We start from the raw sequence: 25,719 nt of genomic DNA on the forward strand, positions 1-25,719 counted from the left end.
GGTATATTTTTGGAGGTGAAAGGGCCCAGTGGTCTCTACCCAACTCAAATCCAAGAGAGACAGAAAAACAAGAGCAGGTTGAACACACTGAAATTGAAAGCCTGATGCAAACAGAACCAAGGTAGAAAAAAATGCCTTCAAAACCATCCTCCGGTGCCTTTCCATTTTTCTAATTCATGGCATATCAATCCTTCCAAACTTACCAGGCTTGGACAGGCAGAATCGGTTGACTCCTTTGGAGAGGTTATAAATCCCCACATTCTCACGTCCATTTCCATCCTGATAAAATTCCTAAGGGAGCAAAGCCAATACAATGACTTACTAGGCGAGATGGAGACACCAAGATGATTAATAATATTTCTCTTTCCAAACCAGTCATCTGTTTTGCCCATTAATCATTGGAGCAGTTGGGTGCCGCAGGAAAATTAAAAACCTCCCAAAACTTCCAACAGAAGTGTGCCATTTTTCATTCAATCAACTAATATTTATTGAGCACCTGCTATGTGACAGACACAAGGCTGGGCCTTGGGAGTCATGACCGTGGCTCCTGCGCTCACAGGGCTTATGTTCTAACACAGGAAGACAAAATCAATGCATCAACAAATAGATTAGTGATCTCAACTGGTCAGTAACGAAGCCGTGAAAATAAACAGGAAAGCAAGAGAAGAACAATCCCCGCCTAGGGGTCTTTAGCTCGCTGGTCCCAGGACACATCTCTCCTGAACAATAAGGCTGCGCCTGAATGAGGAGGAAAAACCAATGACACGTGTTTCTGGAGAAGACACGGCACTCCAGGCAGAGGGGAGAGTATGTGCAAAGGCCCTGAGGAGGGAGTGAGCTTAGCGTGGGACTGGAGAGGACCACCGTGGCTGGGGCCCGGCGAGTGAGGGGAGAGTGGGAGGAGATAAAGAAGGGGTTAAGGAAGTGTCAAAAAAAAAAAAAAAAAAAGGATCTTATTACAAGAGAGCTGGAAATCCACTCCATTGCTGGAAGGGAAAGGTTTCCTAAATATCTATCACTTATTATGAACCGGTTATTAATTGATCTCTTATAACAAATCAGCCTGTCGAGTTTTTGTAATTAAGCAGTTAGGGGAGTAAGCTGGCACGTGAAACGCCAGTTCCAATTCTTCTAGTTTCTCTACAGAGAAACTAAGACCTGATGATGACATCTGCCGTTGCTCGACATCAAAACATTATAGAAAATTCACGAAGGGATCTACAGAGGTGCTCCTGAAACCCGTTTCACACTGCCTTTCAGGCCACAGAGACCACGGTCAGCAAGAAGCTAAGATCCTGTTTACAGCTTCGTTCTCTGCGCTGGAATAAATATACCAGAGAAGGTGGAGCACAGTGGCTCACGCCTGTAATCCTAGCACTCTGGGAGGCCAATGCGGGTGGATCCCCTGAGGTCAGGAGTTTAAGACCAGCCTGGCCGACATGGTGGAACTCTGTCTCTACTAAAAATACAAAAAAAAAAAAAAAAAAAAAATTAGCTGGGCATGGTGGCACACACCTCTAGTCCCAGCTACTCGGGAGGCTGAGGCAGGAGAATCATTTGAACCCGGGAGGTGGAGGTTTCAGTGAGCCAAGATTGCTCCACTGCACTCCAGCCTGGGCAACAGAGCAAGATACCATCACAAAAAAAACAAAAACAAAAACAAAAAAACCATATTATATATATCAGAGAAACTCACTTGACAGCATCTTAATAAACAAGAGCAGAGTACACCAAGGACACTTTGATACCTAAGAGGTTCACTTAAGTCCTGCCATAACCCTGAGAAGTAGATATTAAGATCTCAATTTTCAGTGAAAACTGAGGCTGAGAAGCAGTAAATGAATTTACCCAAAGCTATTACTACTAACAATATAAAGCCAGTGTGCTCTGCACTGTACCAAAGGCCACCCCAAATCACCGGTCAGATTTAGTGTAGGGCCAGGACGGGGAAATCTCCTAAATACAGGGGTCCTTCTACGGAGAGATTAGAAATGCTTCCTGATTATGCCTTGTGTAACAGGTGGGCGAGTGGAGAGGCAGAAAAGGAAATCTGACTTGCCTACGTTTACAATATTCCTGGCATGTTAGTCTTTCTTGATATCCACAAGGCGAGCATTTTTCCATATAAGAGACTCCGTAAGCCGTACATACCAGAGTGATGGCGTGAGACAGGGAACATCTCAGCATGTAGCCCGTCTGCCTGAACTCAACTGCAGACACGTCATCCTCCAGCACTTCTACCTCCAGGCTCTTGTTCTTCCAGCACCAATCCTCATGCATGATGCTTACTGCAAAAGCAAGCACCAAAAATGGACACATGGGCGTGGAGCACACCACCTCCCTGCACACCACCAGAAACAATGATCATGAATTAACTAATTTTAAAAAGCGGGTGTGTATGTAGACATAAAGATAGAAATATACACATACATATATTTATAACTAGCAGTATTTGGAATAAATTACTGCCAAAGAAAACATGGAGCCAAGCATGGTGGCTCACACCAATAATCCCAGCACTATGGGAGGCCGAGGTAGGTGGATGGCTTGAGGCCAGGAGTTCAAGACCAGCCTGGCCAACATGGCAAAACCCCATCTCTACTAAAAATACAAAAGTTATCCAGGCATGGTGGTGCGTGCCTGTAATCCCAGCTACTCGGGAGGCTGAGGCAAGAGAATCTCCTGCACCCAGAAGGCGGAGAGGTTGCAGTGAGCCAAGGTCGCGCCACCGCACTCCAGCCTGGGTGACACAGCGAGGCTAAATTTCAAAAAAAAAAGAAAAAAAAAACTGGAACCAATGTCCATTACATCAAGAAAGAAATCCAATGGGGCCTGTAAGATCAGGCTGCAAGTAAGGTATTCAGGGATCCACAAACTTTTTCTGTAAGTCTTTTCAGTTTTGCAGGCTACATGCTTTGTCGGCCTCAACCACTCGACTTGGCCACTGTTACACACGAGCAGCCACAGAGAATCCATAAACAAATGGGCAAGGCTGTGTTCTAAGGAAACTATGCTTTTAAAAATAGGCAGTTTTTGTAGTCTGCCAAGCCCTGCCATAACAGAAAATATTAATATAATTCCAGAAAAAGCAGTCTGTTTTATAAGCTATCCACTGCCAGCAGCCCCAAGCTGATTTCTGAAACAGCAGAAATACAGGCAAGAAGTAGCTTCTTGAGAAGGGCAAGGAAAAGGGAAGTAACATTTGTGGGCACCAGCTACTTAGCTGGCTCTCTGCACAACGTGCTTTATAAACTTTACTTCTTTTAGTCTTATATTCTGCAGAAAGGTTCCATTACGTCTATTTTACAGATGGGAAAACTGAGTTTCGGGGAGGTCAAGTACCTTGCCATGGTCAGTACTCAGCACCAGTACTGCTAAGTTAGTAGAACACATCAGTAGAACTACTTCACACTCCTTTTTCTGGCCTTTAGAAACAAAATGCCGTACGTCGGGGCACCCTCCCTTAACAGAAGCAGCCAGTGGGCTGTGCGGACAAGGTGGCGGTCAGCTCAGGGCCTGGACTCCTCCATGCTTGTCCAATGCTAAATAATGCAGTCAAGGTCACGAGGCAAAGACGACTTAAAACGAGGAAAGGTACATGGTCGTGATACAATTTGAGACCTGAGTTTTAGAAAGTTTACAAAGACAAGAAGTGTGTGAGGGCCACAGGATGTTGCCTTCCAATTCTTACTTTTGTATTTTCCAGGGAGCACGTTGTCAAAGGTGAAAGTCAGGGAGTTGACCTTGCCGGAGAGCTGGAGGCTCCGCTTCTCACCCTGGCGGCTCAGGGACTGTAGAGTCACCAGCAAGTCACCGCAGGTGTCTGCAGGGAAAAGAAGGGAGGGCCCCATGTGACCCCTCATAAGGCTTCAGCACAGGTTCGAATCCTAACCCTATGTAATAGCTTCTTGCTACTACTGAGCTCCTAAGAGACAGTGGCCGGAGGCGGAGGGGGTGCTTCTTTCAAGCTAACGTGCATCCACTTGACTCCAAGAAGTCTCCCTCGCACGCAGGTGATCAGTAGCAAACAGCAAAGGCAAAAGGAAAAGTTTCCCAAATCCCACTCCTACCGGCTGACTTCTTTGAAACTATGTGTTCTTACTTTCCAGTGATATCTTACCCAAACAAGAGACTTTCCCAGAAACTGATGCCAAGAACTGTACAAAGGCCACATCCATCACGGGCCTGTCGGTCACAGTAAGAGGAAACGTCTGGGGTTTCAACGTCAGCCCTGCTCTGGTTTCTGCCTCAGGAACCATCACCTGCAGAAACGTGGATGGAACGTTAGAGGCTGCATTCAGGGAGATCTTCCCCCGACCTACAGGGCGCTAGAACATTCATCTGGGACCAAGGCTAAAGAGATTTTCAAGGCCAAAGGTTCGTTTCCAGGCCGATTTTACAATCACAACGAATCCACGAATAACTTGTGTGAAGTAAATACAGTTCTACCCAGATGAAAAATTAGCCTCAACAGACCCATGTGTATGAACAAAAGTCTATCTGGCCTAATTCCCCACAGGCACACAAAGCGGACATGCCTCACTTACATACTAGAAACCATACTACATCCCAGTCACTTTTCCTGGCTTCGGATCACTTGTAGCATAAGCTCTGAAGCTGTCAACACTACGTGGATGACACTTTGGTGGAATTAAGTCATTTTCTTCTTCCTATTGTTCTGTGTGCCTTTCATGGGCTAAGAAGAGGAACAGGTGAAGGTAGCAGCGGTCAACTCTTTCATCCCTAGTAAAGACAACACTGCCCTTCGTTGGAAAAGTCCATCATGCTTCCGAAAGGGCTTCCAAAGGCTTGTCAATGTGGACATCTTCACAAGAAGCCAGCTACCATCTAATAAAGGCAGCTGTCAACCCACACACCACGCTGTTCTGTGGAAGCAGGGAGAACGCAATCTCCTACCCTGTTTCCCACAGAGGGAGGGACCCCACTTTGCCCTAGAGGAGAGTAGAGTCTAACAGGGAACCTTCTCGGCCCTCTCCCTTTGTGTTATTTGCTCTTCCACAGGGAGGAAGGGCAGCTGCTGATTTGATGGGTGAGAGCCCACGGAAAAGTCTCTCCCCAAGGGCAGCGCCACTGCACTGAAAGGCATGGTGGGCTGACCTCTGCTCTGTCCTGTCTCTTGCTTGCTTGGACCAGTTGTGGCTTGGGCCTTCACCATGGTGATGAGACCACAGGCCAGAGCGTCTCCCCGTTCTCAGCCTGCTTGAATGGATAAGTCGCATGGTCCCTGCCCAGCCATCTTGAAGTCAGGGCAAAGCAGGAAATGGGAAGCTCCATTCTGGCCTGGGGTCCCAGAAGCCATGCACTACGGCCATTTTTGAGCTGCCATTAGTAGAGTTCATTTTTGGTGTCCTTTTGGACTCATCAATATTCTACAGCAGCCAGAAGCCTGAAGGTAGAGGAGTGACTGGCAGCCTCATACTAATAAACACCAAGACTGGAAAAAAGAGAGGCAGATGGCATTATTTTTTAGCTGGATGCCTATCTGACTCTCCTCTACTGGTGCAGATTGTAAAGACTTAGAAACAAGAAGTTGGAAACTGGAATGCTCTTTCTCTAACCCCATTCAAGCTAATAACCCTTCTAAAAATCATTGCTTTTTCTCAAAACATTTTAAATTTAAAACAGTGCATCGCACCTGCACTTTGTAAGTCCCTGGTTTTGCTTTAAAACAAAATGATCCATGAGCATCCGTCTCCACGGTGACCAAAGACTTGTCCTTGTCTTGAGATGACAGGACAACTTTGTATTTATTCATCTGCTTGACGGCGTCGGGGAAGCGAATGATTGATATCTGACCACAGACACTGAACCTGCAAAGAGAAGACCATTCATTCCAGCACGAGGACTCAATTATAATAGGAAAGGCTCTTATCGACCAGGAAAGACGCAGCCCTCTCCCAGCCCTTGTTTCTGAGAATAGTCTAATCTTAATGAAGAGACAGAATGCAGTCCAGATGATTCTGGTTTTAAAAAGCAACCTTCAGAAGGAAGACTGGGCGTCTTTCTGCAGAACAGGGGCCCGTAGTGGGGCTGTTTGTGTGTTCCGGGTGACATCTGGCAATCCCCCACTGCAGAGGCGATTTTAAGAAAATCTGCAGATAATAAAAACGTTTCAGGTAATTGGATCGTTGACAGTGGAGTGGCCTTGGACTAAGAATGTGGGCTAGCCCTTAAAAGCAAGAGCTCTAAGCTGCCTAAGAAACTGTGGCATTAACCAGGCCATCAAATAAGTCAGGATTATCAAAGACGTCTTCCTTGCTTGTGATTATATATAATACATGGATGAAAGCAAACTGGGAGACTGGAACAGAAAAGGTAATTAAGTTAAAAAATGCAAAGCTAAAATTGAACTCCTTGGGAGGTAGGAGCCACAAATGTAACTTATAACTGAAAAGCCCTATTAAGGTAATGATTCAGATTTGAGATTCTAAATAAGGAGTAAGGTGTTGCAAGGCATCCCTCGAAAAACACATGAGAGGCCCCCCTACAACGACCATCATCCTTGGAGTGCTGGTCTTCATTTCTGAAGCAGTTGGTGTGTTAAAGTGTAATAGTACATCCTAGCTGGCGGTCACAGTTGTCTTTTCAACTGTTCATTTTCAAGAATCATTTTAGATAAAAATTAGTTACTTTTGACATAATCAAGAATGTTGGATTCTGACAATTAGGGGTACATTCAATGTTGGAACCACCGCTCCGCCTCAAATAAAAAAACAGTGGAAAACACAATGAAATGGTGGAAGACTGTGTATGCGAAATCTAGGAATCGTGAAAAACACAGTCATTTCTTCAGAGTGAAGGGACTGCCCAGCTACAGGAGCTCACTATCTCCAGCATGGGTCAACAAACTACGACCCAAGGACCAAGTCAGGGCCCCCCTCCTGTTTGTGTATGAACTGCAAGCCGAGAAAAAGGTTTTTACACTCTTAAGTGGTTAAAATTAAAAAAAAAAAAAAATCAAAAGGAAGATAATATTTCAAGGCAAGTAAAAATTATATGAAATGCAAATTGTGGTGTCCAAAAATGTAGGTGTGTTGCACTCTGCCCATTCATTTACAAATTGTCTATCTCAGCTGTTGTCCTAGAGACCGTATGGCTCACGAAGCCTAAAATAGTTATTCTCTGGCTCTCCACAGAGAAAGTGTCCCAATCCCTGACCTAGCATATGCATTTTGGTTCTCACATTCCCCTACTGTGAACTTTCAGAATAAAAGGATGGGAAGCGAACACTGGCACAATCATTCCCACGGACCTTTCATATTCTCTTGATTTGTGTACCTGTCGGGACACATCACCTTGTCTATTTCCTATCAAATCTCTTTGCCTCCTTAAGTTGTAAATATTTGAACCATAAGATCTGTTTTAGCTCATATTTTTATTAAAAAGAAGTGCCTATTTTCCCTAAACCTCAAATCTATACTGGCTTAGTTTGGAAAAATAAACCAAAAGGGTGGTAGAAAAAGGTTCCGTTATATTGAAGCCCTTAAAAATTGATTTGTATCAGTAAATTCTTTCAACAGGGTTTAAATATATATATGGACAGAAACAGGTAATATTGGTGGATATTGAGATAACTCTATTTTCACAGTCATTTAGACAGAAGCCAAAGAGTTTGTTTTTACAATAAATTGAGTAATTTTTTTATTTTACTTTAAAGGAAGACTAGGCACCATGGCTCAGCCTGTAATCCCAGCACTTTGGGAAGCCAAGACGGGTGGGTCACTTGAGGTCAGGAGTTCGAGACCAGCCTAGCTAACACGGCAAAACCCCATTTCTACTAAAAAATATAAAAATTAGCCAGGTGCGGTGGCACATGCCTGTAATCCCAGCTACTCAGGAGGCTGGGGCAGGAGAAACACTTGAACCCGAGAGGCGGAGGCTGCAGTGAGCTGAGATGGCGCCACTGTACTCTAGCCTGGGCAACGGAATAAGACCCTGTCTCAAAAAAATAAAAAGGAAAAGAAATAGTAAGAAGTATCAATGTGCTAAAAAGGCAAATGTAGTATGTTGGCCAAAAAAAAAAAAGAGATTTTCCGAAAATGTTCAACAAATGCTATTTTTCTTTCTTTGACCCAAATACTCTACTTTAAAGGAGAAAATAAATATATTTCCTCCATCTCTGTGAACAGCGCCTCCTCCATCTACCCAGTGGCTCAAATAAGAAACCTGAAACCTCAACAGCACAGGCCTGTGGGTGTGTTCTCCATGTGACCTACCAAATTCATCTACTCCTCGCTCCCTCGCCTGCCAGCCGCCTGGGCCCAGCCACCACCACATCTCCTCCGGACAACCGCCACCGCCTCATATCTGGCCCCTCCATTCACAGCATGGCTTTCCTCCAATCCATTCTCCACACAGCAGCCAGGAAGAAAAACAAACTTTTTAAAGTACCATGATCGCTATCACTCCCTTGCCAACTGATAACTCTTTTTTTTTTGAGACGGAATCTCACCCTGTCGTCCAGGCTGGAGTGCAATGGTGCAATCTCGGCTCACTGCAACCCCTGCCTCCCCGGTTCAAGCGATTTTCCTGCCTCAGCCTCCCAAGTTGCTGGGATTATAGGCGCAGACCACCATGCCCCGCCAACCTTTTGTATCTTTAGTAGAGACCGGGTTTCACCATGCTGGCCAGGCTGGTCTCGAACTCCTGACCTCGTGATCCGCCCGCCTCAGCCTCCCAAAGTGCTGAGATCACAGGCGTGAGCCACCGTGCCCGGCCAACCAACTGACAACTCCTAACGGGTTTCCACTGCATTAGGGAGCAAAGCCTAACCCCAAAGCAGGGCTACAAGGCCCCAGAGCTCCCTGACCTCACCCACCTCCTCCAGCTGTGCAGACTGCCTTTCAGGTCCTTCCTATCCTGTGCAGGCCTCCGAGCACACTGCTCCTCTACTAGGGAAGATCTTTCTTTAGCTGACTTTTAGTCTTTACTAAGGTCTCTGCAACCCAGAGAGCCCTGCAGAGCTCCCACTCTAAATTAGCTCTTCTTGCAGCACCCTGGTCTCTTCCCTGCATAACACTTGCCATAATTTAGCAGCATAAATGTATTTGTCTTTTTTGTCTTTTTTTAAAATCTTGTTATTTTATTTTTTAATTTTTATCTCTTTATTTATTTATTTTTAGACCAGGTTATAAGACTAGCTAATTTTTGCAGTTTTGGTAGAGATGGTGTTTTGCCAAGTTGCCCAGACTGGTCTCAAACTCCTGGGCTCAAGCGATCCACCCGCCTCTGCCTCCCAAAGCACTGGGATGGATCACAGGCGTGAGGCATCAAGCCTGGCCACAGATATATTTGTCTTCAGTCTGTCTCCCCGGAAGGGTGAAAGCCCCATCTCCGGAACACTAGTTTGATTATTAGGTACGAAGCATTTCTCAGTGCCTCATCTAGAGTAACTGCACAAAGTGTTTATGGAAGGTGGGAAAGACTTAAATCCAAGAATTACTTTCTGAGGGTGATTTGCTTCCTCGTCTTCCATTCACCACTGGACTCCTTGACCTCGACCTCCGTCTGTCTACAGAAAAGAGTCACTGTGGCCTCCTCAGTGATCAAGCCAGAGGACTGTGTTCACCAGGGCTCAGCTCTCTGGACCTCCCTGTTGGGCACTACCTCCTACCCCAAACTTACTTTCTTAGCTCCTATGACCTCATGCTCCCTAGGTCCCCCTTGGGCCACCTGGCACTCTGTTTTTGGCCTACTGTTCTTCTAATTCTACCTGTACATACATATTTGAGGTCCTGGCTGCCACCTGCAGCCAAATCTTCAGGATTTACCATCCATCCAAGCACCTATTGAAGAGCTCCACCTAGTGGTCCTACAGACCGACGTGGCCAAATCTGAACCCTCATCACCTAACTGGCTCCTCTTTCTGTCCCCAGCCATCACACCTCTCAAGCTGGGCACCCTAAATATCTCATCAGTCTGTCCCTGACTTCCCTAAGACGCAAGCCCTTGTCATCTCTGCTTTCAGACCTCCTGTGCCCAAGTACTGTCCCCTTCAAAGCCACTCTCCTCCATGCCATTGTTTTCAGAATGCCCTCTTGAAAACAATGATCAAAGCTTGTTATCTTCATGCTCAAAACCGCTCATGGCCCCTTGGCCCCAGTGGGAGAAAGCCCCTATGTCCCGGTGGGGTGTGAGGAGGTGCTAGGGGGTTGGCCTCATCACCTCCTTCACGTGCCAGTACATTCTGCTCCGGCAGCACCCAGCTTTACACCTGCAGCCACCTCATGCTGCTTTGAGACAGCCTGACTTTGCTCATGCCGCACTTCTCCCAAGCAGACCCTGCACTCTCCTTCTAAGCTACTGTTTTGTGAGCACCTGTTATATCTAAAGCTGTTCTGCAGGTTACATGCAGGTGAATCCGGGATCTGATTCCAAAGCCCGAGTTCTTGGCACTACACAATCTTGCTTCAGATGATGGTAAAACCACACGAATTCAACAAGATGTCCCTGCCTGTACTTATAGTATAATGAGTAACTACAAGCAGGAAGAATTACACCAATGACCTGAAACATCTTCCAATAAGCTTTCTCAACCAACGATACCATCTTCCAAAATCCTCAAAGATTAAGCAAAGAGGGGTCCTGTGAAAGATCATGAAAGTCAGACATGAAAGATTTTTTTTCACGAGCCCATTTTAACTTCAAGCAAGGGACTTTTCATTAAGCATCTGACACGTCAGTACCTTCAGTTTGTAAGATTTAGAACTAATCTTTCTTGGCCAGGTGCAGTGTCTCACACCTGTAATCCCAGCACTTTGGGAGACCAAAGCAGGCAGACAGCCTGAGGTTAGGAGTTTGAGACTAGCCTGGCCAACATATAGTGAAACCCCGTCTCTACTAAAAAATACAAAAATTAGCTAGGTGTGGTGGGGCACGCCTGTAGTCCCAGCTACTTGGGAAGCTGAGGCAGAATTGCTTGAATCTGGGAGGCAGAGGTTGCAGTGAGTTGAGATGGCACCACTGCACTACAGCCTGGGCAACAGGGCAAGACTCTGTCTCTCAAAAAAAAAAAAAAAAAAAAGTACTAATCTTTCTTAAGTTCTTAAGCTCGGCAAAGACACACAGAACACAGGTCATTTTGTTCCACACTGGCTGCCAGCATAAACACTGGCGCTTCCAAATCCACACGATAAGCTTACCCTGTTGCAATAATGTCAGCCAGCTGAGGTGTGTTGGGTGCAATTTTGATGGTGACAGTTTCAAAGTAGAGGTGCTCTTTCTGAGCATGGATGGTGTATGTCCCTGTGGTTATGTTCTCAAGGCGGAATGAGCCATCAGCTTTTGTTTTAACTGTAAAACAAAACCACACAAACAGAAGATAAGCCAAAAACAACAGTGTATCCTTACATGTACACCAGAATACTTGAGACCAAAAGCAGCCATGTTTTCATATAGTCATCAGTTCCTCTCCATTTCTCTCTGTGATCCAAAAAGAGCGCTGGCCATCAGCCAGGGGCTGCTGTGTCAACCCACCTTTGATTTGGTTATTCAGGGTGACTACTGCTTCTGGAACACCATCTCCTTCGGGTCCGTTCAACACCCTCCCAGTGACAGAGAATCCCATGACGTGGAACACGGGCTAGAAAACAAAGAACAAGAAGAAGGTGCTCAAAGGTGCTCCTGTGCCAGAGCCACAAAGCTTCCTTCTGCTGCGCCGGCCATCACCTACCGTGTCTGCTCCTGCCGCCCACCTCCCAACACTCAGAGCCCCGGTCCTGTATGCAAGCCGGGCTCCCCCTCACTTTACCCACACCTGTCTTCTCTGTTGTGTTCCCAACACACTGCTGAGTGTGAAACAACAGAAAAGAAAAGGTCTAGAGACTTACTTCCCTAGTTAAAAGGTCACTGACTCAAGCTTCTAAAAGCCCCCCACCCTTACCCCTGTGCCATCTCCTCCCCTCCAGATGCCCCCATTTTGGTGAACTACGTCTTCCTCCATCCTCCCATGCACACCCCGGCATCACTTTGGACGCCCCCTCCCTGCTCCTCCAGCATCGATCGGTCCTGCGGATTCCACCTCTGCAAGGTCTCACATGCCCCCTCCTGTCTTTCCACCATGGCCTGAACACAGGTCCTTATGAAATCCACCTAGGCCGGGCGCAGTGGTTCACGCCTGTAATCCCAGCACTTTGGGAGGCCGAGGCAGGCAGATCACTTGAGGTCAGGAGTTCAAGACCAGCCTGGCCAACATGGTGAAGCCCTGTCTCCTCTAAAAATACAAAAATTAGCCAGGTGTGGTGGCAGGCGCCTGTAATCCCAGCTACTTGGGAGGCTGAGGCCGGACAATCACTTGAACTTGGGATGCGGAGGTTGCAGTGAGCCAAGATCGTGCCAGCCTGTGCGACACAGGAAGACTCTGTCTCAAAAAAAATTAAAAAAAAAAAAAAGAGAAAAAAAAAAAGAAATCCACCTACACCACCCTCCTCCACCACCATCACTGAATCACACGTGGTCCCATGCTCCATGTGTCTGTGTCTGTGCCCCACTCGCCTGTGAGGAGCACACCTGTGCTTTCTCTGCAGTTACTGAGTTCCAGCCCTGATCTGTGTATCCCCAAGGTCACCACTGCTAACCTATTTTAATATCTTCATCAAACTTACCAGCATCTGAAATGTCCTCGTTTGATTTCTTAGTTGTCTCCCTCCCACTAGCATGTCACCTCATGAAGACAGGGACTTTTTCTGTCTTAGTCACCTGGTACACAGCAGGCACTCAATAACTGACTCCTGAATGAATGAATGTGTGCATGCATGTGTGCAACAGCATTTGAGATGAAGCTTTAAATAATTAAATGACTTCCTTTTTATGCAGGTAGCCCTTCTTTTTATTTTTTTATTTTTTTTTCAGCAAATGGTTTCTTAGTGATGGTCTCACATGACAGGTAGTCCTTCTTGATCTTTCCAAAAAGACATGTTTCATTCCATGCATTACCTACTTATTAATTCACACATGTACTCAACAAATATTTTTGCTGGGCACCTACTATGTGCTAGGCACTAAATCACATGTTAGGAAAACAGTAGAGAATAAGACACTCACGGCTCCTGACCTGAGGGAGCTTATAGGGCCCCATTCCCTGAAATTCCATTCATCATTTTCAAAATATGTTTGGCTGTAATCTGGGAATAGCTGTCCCTGCTCACCTGCCCCCATCCTTCTCTGCAAGCTACGAGAAGCAAAGTAAAGGCTTCATCTTCTTACCCTTCTCTTTCCCCTCCAGTGTACAGCAGAACGGTCAAACACTCCACTGAATCTTAAATGCAGAGTCTGCACCCCACTGTGCATATGACCTAAAAGCCCACTTCTGCCAGTTTAAGCGATTTTAACACAGTACTTTCAAATGTAATATTAAAAGAAAATGATTAAAATATAATTGCTTCAATAACTCTAACACTGGGTGGTCCACTTAGGAGAGGCTGTTATTTTCTTTTGGGATTTGCTCTAGCTAGCCAATTTTCTACAGTAACCATTTTCTACTTCTGTAATTAAAGGAGACGTAAGTGAGATGAAAAACACATTTACCATTTATGGAAGGGTCTAGGCAGTTTATCAAGCCACGTATCACACTGCCCATTCCTACCACCACGGGCCAAGCTCTGCCAGTTCTCACCTGGTTTACGGCCATGGCATCCCAACTGGTCTCCCACTTCCACCCCGACGCCCTGTAAACTCTCCTCAATGCAGCTGCCAGAAGGATCACGCCACTCCTCCGCTAGGAACCTTCCAGTGGTGCCAATTCTCACCCAGAGTTATAGGCAAAGTGGCCCACCAAGCCCTGTACAATCCGCCCTGTCACCTCCCTGAACCTCTTTCCGCCTCCTCCTTCCTTGCTCATTCCCTCCACTCCAGCCACCCTGGCCTCCTTGGGGTGCCTCAAACCCTTCAGCACACTCCTGCCTCAGGACCTTTGCATGTGCCGTTTCCTCAGTCTTACACACTCTTCCTGCAGGAGTGAAGTATGGTTTTCTTGTTCTTTCCCTTCGGGTTGTTGCTCAAATGTCACCTTCACAGGGAGGACTTCCCAAAAACACCCTATGTACAACTGCAACCCCTGTCTCCACCCTGATACTGTACGACCTCCTTTCTTCCTTTATTTTTCTAGAGAACACTTATCACCTTCTACTGTACTTTCTAACTTATACATCTATACATGTATTGACCCTTCCTGTCATTAGAACGTGAGGTCAAGCCAGGTGCGATGGCTCACACCTGTAATCCCAACACTTCGGGAAGCCGAGGCAGGCAGATCACTTGAACCCAGGAGTTAGAGAACAGCCTGGGCAACATGGTGAAACCCCATCTCTAAGAAAAATACAAAAATTAGCTGGGCATGGGGGCAGGCGCCTGTGGTCCCAGCTACTCAAGATGCTGAGGTGGGAGGATCACTTGAGCCCTGGAGGCAATGGGTGCAGTGAGATGAGATCGTACCACTGCACTCCAGCTTGAGCCACACATTGAGACCCTATCTTAAAAAAAAAAAAAAAATGAGGTCCACAGGGACAATAATTTTTGCCTCTTTTGGTCACTGCTGTATCCCCAGTCCTGGAATGGTGCCTGAAATGTATGTCACTGGCAATCAATAAATATATTTCACTGAATGAGTAGATTTAACTAGGAATCCAGCTCTCTACGATAAGGACATCATGTGAAAGAATATAATACCAGATTGCACTTTTTCCAGCAGCCCTTCCAGATAAAATAATTGATTTTTTTTTTTTAAACATGTTTGCAATACCTGTGCCTAGGGATGGGAACTCAAACACCTGTCCCTCCAGAAGACAGAAAAGCCTTACCTCGATTTTCAGGCTGTCATGCTCCACTGTGAAGTCAAGTCTGGAAGGCGCCACATCAAAGGTAATCCTCTCCCCTCGATAGAACGGAATCTGGAAGGAAGAGTCCGTTCATCACTAAGAACCACTAACATGATCAATCAGCAATATCAATAATCGATCTAGCAGCCCACAAATGACAAGGGGTTCAAGACAGACCAAGAGAAACATTCATCATAACTGTTGCAGATTTGAAAAGAGGATGCCTTGCCCTTTTTGTAGCTATTACGAAGGGGTGAGTATCTCATCTTAAGTAAGTTACTGCTTAACAGCGTGTTCAGAGAACTGCAGGCCAACCATCTTTTCCTTTAACACCCAAACAGCATTGGCTCTTACTGTGTCATGCGAGTCCCAGACATAAACAGAACGGAAATCTGCTTCACTCACCACAGTGTAGCCCCCACTTGGCAAGGAATAGAAAGAGAACGAGCCATCTTCTCTGGAGACCGTGTAGCACAAATACACCAGACTCTCGTCTTGGGGCTGGAACCCAGGCACTGGTGAGACATTGCAGCCCAGGACATCCTATGCCAGGGGGTAAAAAAGACAAGACTTCCTTTTCCATTTACATGTTCTGAATACCATCAATTAGCCACATTATAGGAAAATTTTTTTAAGTTTCATGTCAATATATGTATTTCTGAAATCTAAGACACATTAATACAGATAAAAGGAAGAAAAATCTTGATATTCAAGTTGTAAAGTTAAAAACTGGCACAGTCTTCTCGGGAAAAATGACACGACTGTCCTTCCTTATGATGGGTCACCATTCTCCAAATAAGGAAACGGAGGCTCAGGAAGGTAATGTGACTGGCCCAGTGTCGCACAGCTAGGAAGAGGCATTTGTTTAAACCTGAGATTTGTTTAAACCCAGGTCTGATTTCAAAGCCTCTGTACTTTCCATCACATACCACTGCCTCCCAGTGTAGACGTGCAATGTCTTGTGAGTCAACAGAGACACATGATATTCTCTAATTTTTTTTTTTTTTTTTTTTTTTGAGACATTCTCACTCTGTCACCCAGGCTGGAGTACAGTGGCGTGATCTCGGCTCACTGCAACCTCCACCTCCCGGGTTCAAGCGATTCTACTGCCTCAGCCTCCCACGCAGCTGGGACTACAGGCACGTGCCAACATGCCAGGCTAATTTTTTTTGTATTTTTAGTAGAGACGGGGTTTCATGTTGGCCAGGCTGGTCTAAAACTCCTGACCTCAAGTGATCTGCCCACCTTGGCCTCCCAAAGTGCTGGGATTACAGGCATGAGCCACCACACCCGGCCTGAGACAGACGATATTCTTAAGTGTTAAAATGATAAATCAACCCAGACCTGCATTTTTTAAAACAGTACGTTCTGGTCTATAATCCCCCACCCTCCTACCCTTCACACCATCTCTTTTGTTCTTTTCTTTGCTTACCTCTTTAGTTACTAAAGAAGAAAAGAGAAGAAACTTCACCCCTTTCATGGGCTCCCCATCACTTCGGACAGAGCCAGACACATTGTAGCCAGCAACTATGAGGGGACTGGCCGCATTGGCATTGGAGTTGGTTACACGCACTGTGGTGCTTGCCTATAACAGAAAAAGATTTTAACCTGTAAAAAAATAAACACTTGCAAAGTGCCTAACAACATGAGGACGTGCTGAAGCTAAGATATTAACTGGGAAATGTAATCTATAAAATTGCTTATTTAGTATGATCACTTTTTTTTTGAGATGGAGTCTCACTATGTAGCACAGGCTTGAGTGCAATGGCGCAACCTCGGCTCACTGCAACCTCTGCCTCCTGGGTTCAAGAGATTCTCCCGCCTCAGCCTCCCAAGTAGCGGGGATTACAAGCGCTCGCAACCATGCCTGGCTAATTTTCATATTTTTAGTAGAGACAGGGTTTCACCACGTTGGCCAGGCTGGTCTCGAACTCCTGACCTCAAGTGATCCACCCACCTCAGCCTCCCAAAGTGCTGGGATTACAGGCGTGAGCCACCGAGCCTGGCTTATCATTATTTTTTAATGCCCAAAATGAAGTGAAAGGAAATGTGGCAAAATGTAAATAATAATGATTTTGTCTATATGGTGCTATTTTACTTGTATACTTTTCCAGCTTCCAAAATTTCCGTTTCCACTGCTTTATATTCCTCTATATGTTCCAATTTTTTTAATGAGCATATTTTGCTTTTTTTTCTATTTTTAATGATATATAGTGTTAACTGAAGATTAGCCTAAAGCTGCCTCCTTACATATTTTAAGTTTGGCCTAAAGGTTTCTCTGTACGTATTGCCAAGTCTCAGCCAATTCAAGCAGCCATCCTTCAACTACTCACAGGTGGCCAACTGTTCAAACCATGTGCAAATAAGACAAACGTCCGGCTGTAACCAATCCAACTGTTTCTGTACCTCACTTCCACTTTCTGTCCGTCACTTTCTTTTTCTGTCCATAAACCCTTTCCAATCACGCAACAGTGCCACAGTCGCTGTAAACCTATTCTGGCTCAGGGGGCTGCCCAATTAACAAATTGTTCTATGCTCAATTAAACTCTGTTTAATTTGTCTTAAGTTGTTCTTTTCACAATTTGTGTATACTTTTAAACATTTTTGTTAAGGTATAATAAACACAAAGAAAAGTGTACATATTCTAAGCACACAGCACAGGGCTTGTCACAAATTGGGCACTGGTTACCCAACAGAATAGCACCAGCAAGCCAGAAGTGCCCCTCACACTTGCTTCCGGTCACTAACACCCCAGGAGAATAAACATTATCCTGACTTCTAACAACATGCTTTACTTGAAAATCCCAATCTCATATTAATAAACTCAGATTCTTCTATGCAGACAATTAACATACAATGTAAACCTTAAAAACCCTTCTATTTATAAATGTGTAAGCTCTTTCACTTCGAATAAGTTTTTTTTTTTTTTTTTTGAGATGGAGTCTCACTCTGTCACCCAAGCTGCAGTGCAGTGGTGCAATCTTGGCTCAATGCTACCTCCACCTCCCAGGTTCAAGCCATTCTCCTGCCTCAGCCTCCTGAGTAGCTGGGATTACAGGTGCATGCCACCATTCCCGGCTAATTTTTTTCTATTTTTAGTAGAGATGTGGTTTCACTATGTTGGCCAGGTTGATCTCGAACTCCTGACCTCAAGTGATCCACCCACCTCAGCCTCCCATAATGCTGGAATTACAGCATGAGCAACTGCGCCCAGCCTCGAATAAAATATTTTTAAACATTGCTGCAGAAGAGAAAAACCCCCAAAACCAAAAGTCATAAACAGTAAGAAGAGACATCTAGGTGTGAAACTATCATCAATTATAAGTGCGTAAAACCTACAGAGTAAAAAAAATAATAAAACCTATAGAGTAGAAGCTGAAATACTGATTCCAATGCTTCTTTAGCAAAAATGAGATACAGCTTCAATACTAACACAGAAGCTAACATGTCAAGATGTCCCTTAAGTCTTATTTTAATTTGGTCTTTGACGGCTATTACAGAACCTCACCTACCAGGTGGAGTTCCTTTTTTGATCTTTGACTATTAACTATTTCAGTCAAACAAAAAAAGATATGCTAAAGAACACTTACATACCTTCTAACCAGCTAAAGAAATTTAAAAAAATACAATTCAAGATGCTGGCGTACCCCGAAGTCCCCCTCCTCCCTCTTTCTCTAGAAGTCAGCATCATTTTGAATAGTGTCTGCTATTCCCATGCATGTCTTCATAATTTTTCTACATAAGACTGTATCCTCCCTGTCCCTACTAAAAATACAAAAATTAACTGGGCATGGTGGCAGGCGCCAGTAACCCCAGCTACTCAGGAGGCTGAGGCAGGAGAATCGCTTGAACCCAAGAGGCGGAGGTTGCAATAAGCCAAGATCACGACACTGCACTCCAGTCTTCGCAACAGAGCGAGACTCCGTCTTAAAAAAAAAAAAAAGACTGTATCCATAAATGATGTTATCACAAGTATTTAAAATCATATTTCCTTCAACTCTGTTTTTAAATGTAGTTACATTGATATATGTAGCTCTGGTTCATTCATTACTGCTGACATACAGCCGCCTATTGTATGATGGAACTCCAATCCATTCTTCTCTTAAAAGGCATTTAGGTTGTTTACAATATTTTGCTATTACAAACAAAGCTGCAATAAACATTCTCACACATTCTCCTTGGGCACGCGTACCACAGTTTCTAGAATGTTTAGTATATTTACAGATTTCTGTTTCAGGCTGAAAAAAGAACAACAAATAAATCTCATCAGGGCCTTCTGTTGTTGATTTAGTTTAAAATAGCTATAGTTAATAAAACAGATCTATTTCACAGCAGGAAGACAACACTGTCACCTAAAACTGAAACTAACACAAGCAACATCTGCTACAGTGAGGAGTTACACCTTATAAATAACCACCAAACTAAACAACAGCACAATTGGTTCTTCATCTAGTCCTGGAGAAACCATAAATTCTTTTCATATCCTAAATTGAAAAGCCCTACATTTGTCCCAAGACCAGCATATTATTGGCATGGCTATAGACGTAGCTGTCACACTCACCTCTTTCAACGCCCAGGTTGGATGAGTCGCGAGGATTTCATAATCTCCAGGCAGAACTTTAAAAAATGCAAACCTAAGACGTAAAAAATAATCATTTAACTTTCTCCAAACAACCCAAGTATTTCTAATTGTATGACTAATGTCGGCAGCACAAGAAAACAATGTTGGAATTACTGCAAACTTCCATTAGCTTGTTAAATGAGCACGAATGAAATTCAATCCTTCACCGTACAAATGTGCATAAAAGAGTGCTTATTGAGCACTTACTGTGTGCCAAGAGGGGTGTTCCATGTGCTGATAGAAAGGAGGAGTGCTTACATCTCCCTTAATCTCAAGGATTTCTGGCATAAAACCAATCCTTGTAGCACAGCAGGGATCAGTCACAGAACATTCGACTGGGTTTCACAGAGGTGACAGGCATGAACTGACAAGGAGAAGGGGACAGAAGTGTCCAAGGAAACACATGGGAAGGGAGAAGTGGGGTGAAAAGAACAGAACAGATGCACAGGCTGAGGGAGACGCTGACCCAAGATGATGCAAATGACACAGGGCAGGGTAAACTATGACAAGATTTGAATCCCAGAAAAAAGCCTTTAGAGAAACACAGATAAGTCATTCTGGGTTTTTGCACAAAGGAACTGAGATAAGAAACCAGTAGCTGATGAAAATTACTCTACTAGCCGTAGACAGACTAACACCAGAGTGAGCCGAGCTAAAGCTGGAAATGCTGCTGCCAGTATACTAACATGTTTATCCCTTCAAATTTGTAAGGCGACTGACAAATTAGAAGGCTAAGTCCAGTGAAATGAACTAGAAAACGCATTTGATTTCTTCTTCTGTGGTATTTTATTATGTCAAATCTTGCCTGTAATAACTGGATAGGGCTTGGAAATCACGTTATTACAAAGTATCGGTAAGATTGAGCTTCTATTTCATTTTCATAATAGCCCAGTGCTACACGTTTCATTGTTTCAGTTAGTGCAGATGAAAGGTATTCAGAAGGCTCAAGACACTATTTTTTTCTAGTAAGGTCAACACCAAACTACTAGCCCAGAAAAAAAATTACAGCTCCATATTCCTGCTACACACCAGGGCTGGAGAGGCACCAGTGAAGCAGAAGTAAATGTTATTTCAAAAATGAAAACTAGTTTCAACAATAATAACTTTAAAATTGAATAACTTACTGACAGACTCATTATAAACTTCTATTTTGCAATTTAGTCAGTTTGTATATTAATGGAGTTACTAATGATTTGAACGCTTTCGGAATTATCAGTTTGAACTATTCTGGTATTAATCTTGGCATATCTGTTAACATTTACAACTCAACTATATATATCCATTAAATAAATGCTTTAAATCTGACTCAGCAAGGTCAGCTAGGCATCAGTTCCAACTACAAAACAGTTTTGATATAATAATGATTTTTTCTAATCTTAACTGAGCTAACCTATTTGAGCTAATATGCCAGGCAGCTTGAAGTAATAATATTAATTTTATCTTTCCAGTAAACTTAGGAGATAGGTTCCACAATTATCTTCATTTACAAAGAAGAAACTGAGGCACAGAGGGGTTAAGGAACTTGCCCTAGGTCAACCAGCCAGCAAATGGGGGAGCTGGGATTCAAGCCCAGGTTGGCAGGCTCCAGAGCCAGGCTCAGCTGCTAAATGAAGACCCACTAAGCCCCAGGCCTTGAAGCAGGTGCTTCATGGATATTAACTCTTTTTTTGTTTCAGACAGGGTCTTGCTCTATTGCCGAGGCTGGAGCACAGTGGCACATGATCACGGCTCACTGCAGCCTCAACCTTCTAGGCTCAAGCAATCCTCCTGCCTCAGCCTACCGAGTAGCTGGGACCACAGGAGCATGCCACCACACCCAGCTAATTTTTTTCCCCCATGGGACACTGCTTGATATGATTTTTTAAATTATTTGTGGAGATCGGGTCTCCCTGTGTTGTCCAGGCTGGTCTCGAACTCTGGAACTCAAGTGATCCTCCCATCCTGGCCTCCCAAAGTGCTCGGATTATTGGCGCAAGCCAATGTGCCTGGCCAGTATAAACTCATATTTAACCATCCCATCAATGCTAGGCAAGATGGGTCAAATGGATTCCATTTCACGTGTGGGGAACTCAGCACTCTGAGGGGCATGAACTCACCCAAAGTTAAGAGGCTGAATCAGGATCTGAACCGAGAACTGCCTGAATCCAAACTCCCAAACCCAGCTCCATGACCCCTGTCAGAGTCTGGCTCTAAGGCAGCACTGAGAGACAGGATGCTACTCACTTTCCGCCAGGCTGTGTAACTGTGGACTGGATCTTTGCTTCGGTCCCAGTGTTTCTCAGAGACACCTGAACTCCCGCAGGACCCAGGGGCTGCCCTTTGCTGAGGACCTGCCATGGAGAAGAAGGTTAGGGCCCACCCAGCAAAGCAACCTCCTCTCAAAGCACTGGCAGTCCTGCTTACAACTCCCAGGTGGAGCCAGGAACCTTCTTTGGGTCAAGAATCCCATTGAAAAGATGATATAAATCATGGATATGTTTCCTGGGGATGAGGTAGGAGAGGGAACAGTAACAGTAAAATAAGACTCTATTTCAATGAATCTAAGACATCATCAGTTATAGATTCACCATTATTGGTCTGGCCAGGTGTGGTGGCTCACGCCTGTAATCCCAGCACTTTGGGAGGCTGACGCGGGCAGATCACTTGAGGACAGGAGTTTGAGACCAGCCTGGCCAACATGGTGAAACCCTGTCTCAACTAAAAATACAAAAATTAGCTGGGCATCATGGCACATGTTTGTAACCCCAGCTACTCGTGAGGCTGGGGTAGGAGAATCACTTGAACCCAGGAGGCGGAGGTTGCAGTAAGCTGAGATCGCGCCACTGCACCCCAGCCTGGGCAAGAGAGGGAGACTCCATCTTAAAAAAAATAATTAAGTAAACATACATAAAAATAAAAATATAAAAATTAGCTGGGTCTGGTGGCACACGCCTGTAATCCCAGCTACTGGGGAGGCTGAGGCAGGAGAATTGCTCGAACCCAGAAGGTGGAGGTTGCGGTGAGAGAGATTGCGCTACTGCACTCCGGCTTAGGCCACAGAGCAAGACTCTGTCTCAAAAAAAAATTAAAATTAAAATTAAAAAAAAAGATTCACCATTATTTTGCAAACCTTTGAGAAAGAAAAAATTATCCAAGATCCCCATCTCTAACAAGAAGCCCACACATACAGCTGGGACGGAAGGGCCTCCCCCTCACCGCAAAGGTAGAGGAGAAAGAAGCCCATCATGAAGAAAAGGACAGGAAGGAAGGAAGCACATCTCAACCTCAGGCACAGGGCGGTTGGAGGAAAAACGACTCTCCCCTGAGAATCTGAATCGCAGGAGCTGGGGCACACACCCGTTAGCACTCTAAATCCACACCACCACGGTGGTCCAAAAAAATCTCAGAATTTAAATGATGGGAATCCTCTCAGGTGAGTGGCAGAAGCAGATGCACGTTCTCTCTGCAAGAAGCTGACTTCAGTTCACCCACAGGGACAGCAAGATGCCAAAAGGCTTAGGGAGTGCGTCCTTCCAACTCGGCATCCCTGTAAAAGGCCATCCCTGGCATAAACACTAACAGCGGCTGGGTGCACAGCGTACACCTGTAATCCCAGCACTTTGGGAGGTGGAGACAGGCAGATCACCTGAGGTCAGGAGTTTGAGACCAGCCTGGCCAACATAGCGAAAGCCCGTCTCTACTGAAAATACAAAAATCAGCCAGGCATGGTGGCACACACTTGTAATCCTAGCTATTCGGGAGGGTGAGGCAGCGGGAGGGTGAGGCAGGAGAATCACTTGAACCTGGGAGGTGGAGGCTGCAGTGAGTCAAGATTGCGCCACTGCACTCCAGCCTGGGCAATAGAGCAAGACCCTGTCTCAAAAAATAAAAAAATAAAAAAATAAAAACATGAACAGCCTATGCTCTGGGAGCAGAAGGGATGACCAGCAACCTCAATCTCACTCCCAAATACACCTGCTGCGTTCTACACAGGATGAAGTACAGAGTTCACAGGCTCTCTTGCCACTTATCCATGGGTCCCCTGTGGGATCAAAGGCCCCAGGTTAAAATATCCTGCATTTTTTTAAAAAAGGATTTAGTATACATTATAGAGTGAACAGGAAAAATAATCAAGTTCCAAAGACAAACCTTGCCGTTCACAGAGAACCCAGTGAAGACAAAGTTGATGTCCCCGCCCTTTGTGCAGATGTCACTGACTCCATCCACATGGAGCTCCACGGTCGTCGGCTCTGAGGAACAAAGCAGGGGAGGAAACGGGGGCACAAGACACAGAGGCAAGCTTAGTTTTGGGGTACAGTGAACCTGTCTAAGTAGAACGTATTCTTATTATTCAGATTTCATTTTACCTTTGAACACTTAATACACTCGTGTGTTTCCAAATCCAAAGGTACAAAAAAGTATTCTGGGAAAAGTCTCCCTCTCACCCCATCCCCCTAGCCTCCTGGTTTCCTGCCCCAGAGGGAACTCATGTTTAGAGTATAAAATAATTTTACAACAGCCTTTCAGCTAAGTTATATCTCAGAGTTCCAGTGAAAATTCAGTGAGCACCAAATAATTTTATTTCCTGAATGCTCATCACCGACCAGACACTGTGCTGAGTGCCTTTAATCCTCACAATTATCTTAAGAGACAGGCAGTAATAGCTGCAATTTACTGAGGGGTAAATTGAGGCACAAAAAGGTTAAAGGAGCTCCAAAGATCACAGAGCTTCTGAGTGACAGAACCCCAATTCAACCCTAAAAGTCTGGCTCCGGATCTGTTCTCTGACCAAGTACATGAGCTCAGCCATGTTAAACCAGGACCACAAACTCCAGGGCCACAGGGGCCTCATGGGTTCGAAGCGAGCGGAGCATCCTCAGGGGGACTGTGGCAAATTGAAAGGAGACAATCGCCACTCCAGTCTGCCAACCACTGCCATGCTTTGCCAGAGCTTCCAACTTCTCCGAAAAACTGGAAATCTGGATTTTATATACCATCTCTTGATTTTTCAATATCAGCAATTAACTCCATTTTTTAACTGAAGAGTTCATCATAATAGGGGTTGAGTTTTTGAAAGGTTAGGAAGAATGTGGAGTAATGAGTAGCGAAAAAAATGGAAAACCATGAGATGAGATTTTCAGGTAAGATGAATTACACACATGCTTGCACGCATACATGCACACACACACACACACACAAAGATTCCAATAAAAAATGGGCAAAAGACTTGAACGGGAATCTTACAAAAATAGCTAGCCCATGGCAAATAAACATAAACATACGAAAAGGTGTGCAACCTCATTGGCCATCAGAGGAATGTAAATCAAGGCCACAGTGAGATAATACCACACCCCCACCAGAAGTGCTAAAATTAAAAAAACTGACTATACCAAGTGTAGGTTAGGATGTGGAGCAATGGAAACCCTTGTACACTGCTGGAAGAACAGAAACTGGTGCATCCACTTTGAATGTTTGCAAACACCTAAAGCTGAGCACGTATCAACTCTATGGCTCAGCAGCTTTACACCTGTGATATATTCAGCAAAAATGCAGACACACATGTATCAAAATATACATACAAGAATGTTCACAGGAGCACTACTCTTAGTGGCCAAAATTGGAAGCAACTCAAATGGCCATCAACAGTAGAAGAGATCACTGATACAAAATATGAACATAAAATATAAATATAGGCCAGGCGTGGTGGCTCATGCCTATAATCCCAACACTTTGGGAGGCCAAAGCGGGCAGATCACTTGAGGTCAGGAGTTCGAGACCAGCCTGGGTCAACATGATGAAACCCCATCTCTACTAAAAATACAAAAATTAGCCAGGTGTAGCGGTGAGCACCTGTAATCTCATCTACTCAGGAGGCTGAGGCACAAGAATTGCTTGAACCCGGGCAGAAGTTGCAGTGAACCGAGATCGCACTCTAGCCTGGGCAACAGAGCAAGACTCAGTCTCAAAAAAAAGAAAAAAATAAATAAAATAAAATATATTTTATAAAATATAAATAATTTTATATTTATGCATCAGAATTATGAACAGCAAAGAGAATGAACTAAAGCTACCAATGATACAGATAAAGCTCATAATGTTGAGTGAAAGAAACCAGATATTAAAAAGTACCCTGCATGATTGCATTTGTATAAAGTTCAAAACAGAACAAATGGATCTCTAATTTGTAGACGGTCAGGGTGGTGGTCACCTGGAGGGTGGGGCTGGATGGCTAATGAGCACCCAGGATGGGGACTTCTGGGGTGCTGGTGAAGTGCTATCTCATCA

The 25,719-nt window shown here is 44.7% G+C and overlaps 1 protein-coding gene across 2 annotated transcripts in view; it reads right to left on the reverse strand.

Moving 5' to 3' along the window:
- LOC100174326 (BOS complex subunit NOMO1) overlaps positions 1-25,719 on the reverse strand; it is a 61,382-nt gene that overhangs the window by 27,125 nt on the left and 8,538 nt on the right. For both annotated transcript variants that reach the window (XM_024241450.2, XM_024241451.3), the window contains exons 4-16: positions 23,584-23,684; positions 21,679-21,785; positions 19,396-19,468; positions 16,267-16,419; positions 15,240-15,377; positions 14,817-14,906; positions 11,497-11,602; positions 11,163-11,313; positions 5,657-5,831; positions 4,121-4,262; positions 3,692-3,823; positions 2,152-2,288; positions 204-291 (exon numbers count right to left, since the gene is read on the reverse strand). In XM_024241450.2, coding sequence (XP_024097218.2) covers positions 204-291; positions 2,152-2,288; positions 3,692-3,823; positions 4,121-4,262; positions 5,657-5,831; positions 11,163-11,313; positions 11,497-11,602; positions 14,817-14,906; positions 15,240-15,377; positions 16,267-16,419; positions 19,396-19,468; positions 21,679-21,785; positions 23,584-23,684 — 1,593 coding nt within the window. The remainder of the gene's footprint in view (positions 1-203; positions 292-2,151; positions 2,289-3,691; positions 3,824-4,120; positions 4,263-5,656; positions 5,832-11,162; positions 11,314-11,496; positions 11,603-14,816; positions 14,907-15,239; positions 15,378-16,266; positions 16,420-19,395; positions 19,469-21,678; positions 21,786-23,583; positions 23,685-25,719) is intronic.

Source organism: Pongo abelii, chromosome 18 (genome assembly GCF_028885655.2).
Source record: "Pongo abelii isolate AG06213 chromosome 18, NHGRI_mPonAbe1-v2.0_pri, whole genome shotgun sequence".
In the NCBI taxonomy this organism is placed as follows: Eukaryota; Metazoa; Chordata; class Mammalia; order Primates; family Hominidae; genus Pongo; species Pongo abelii.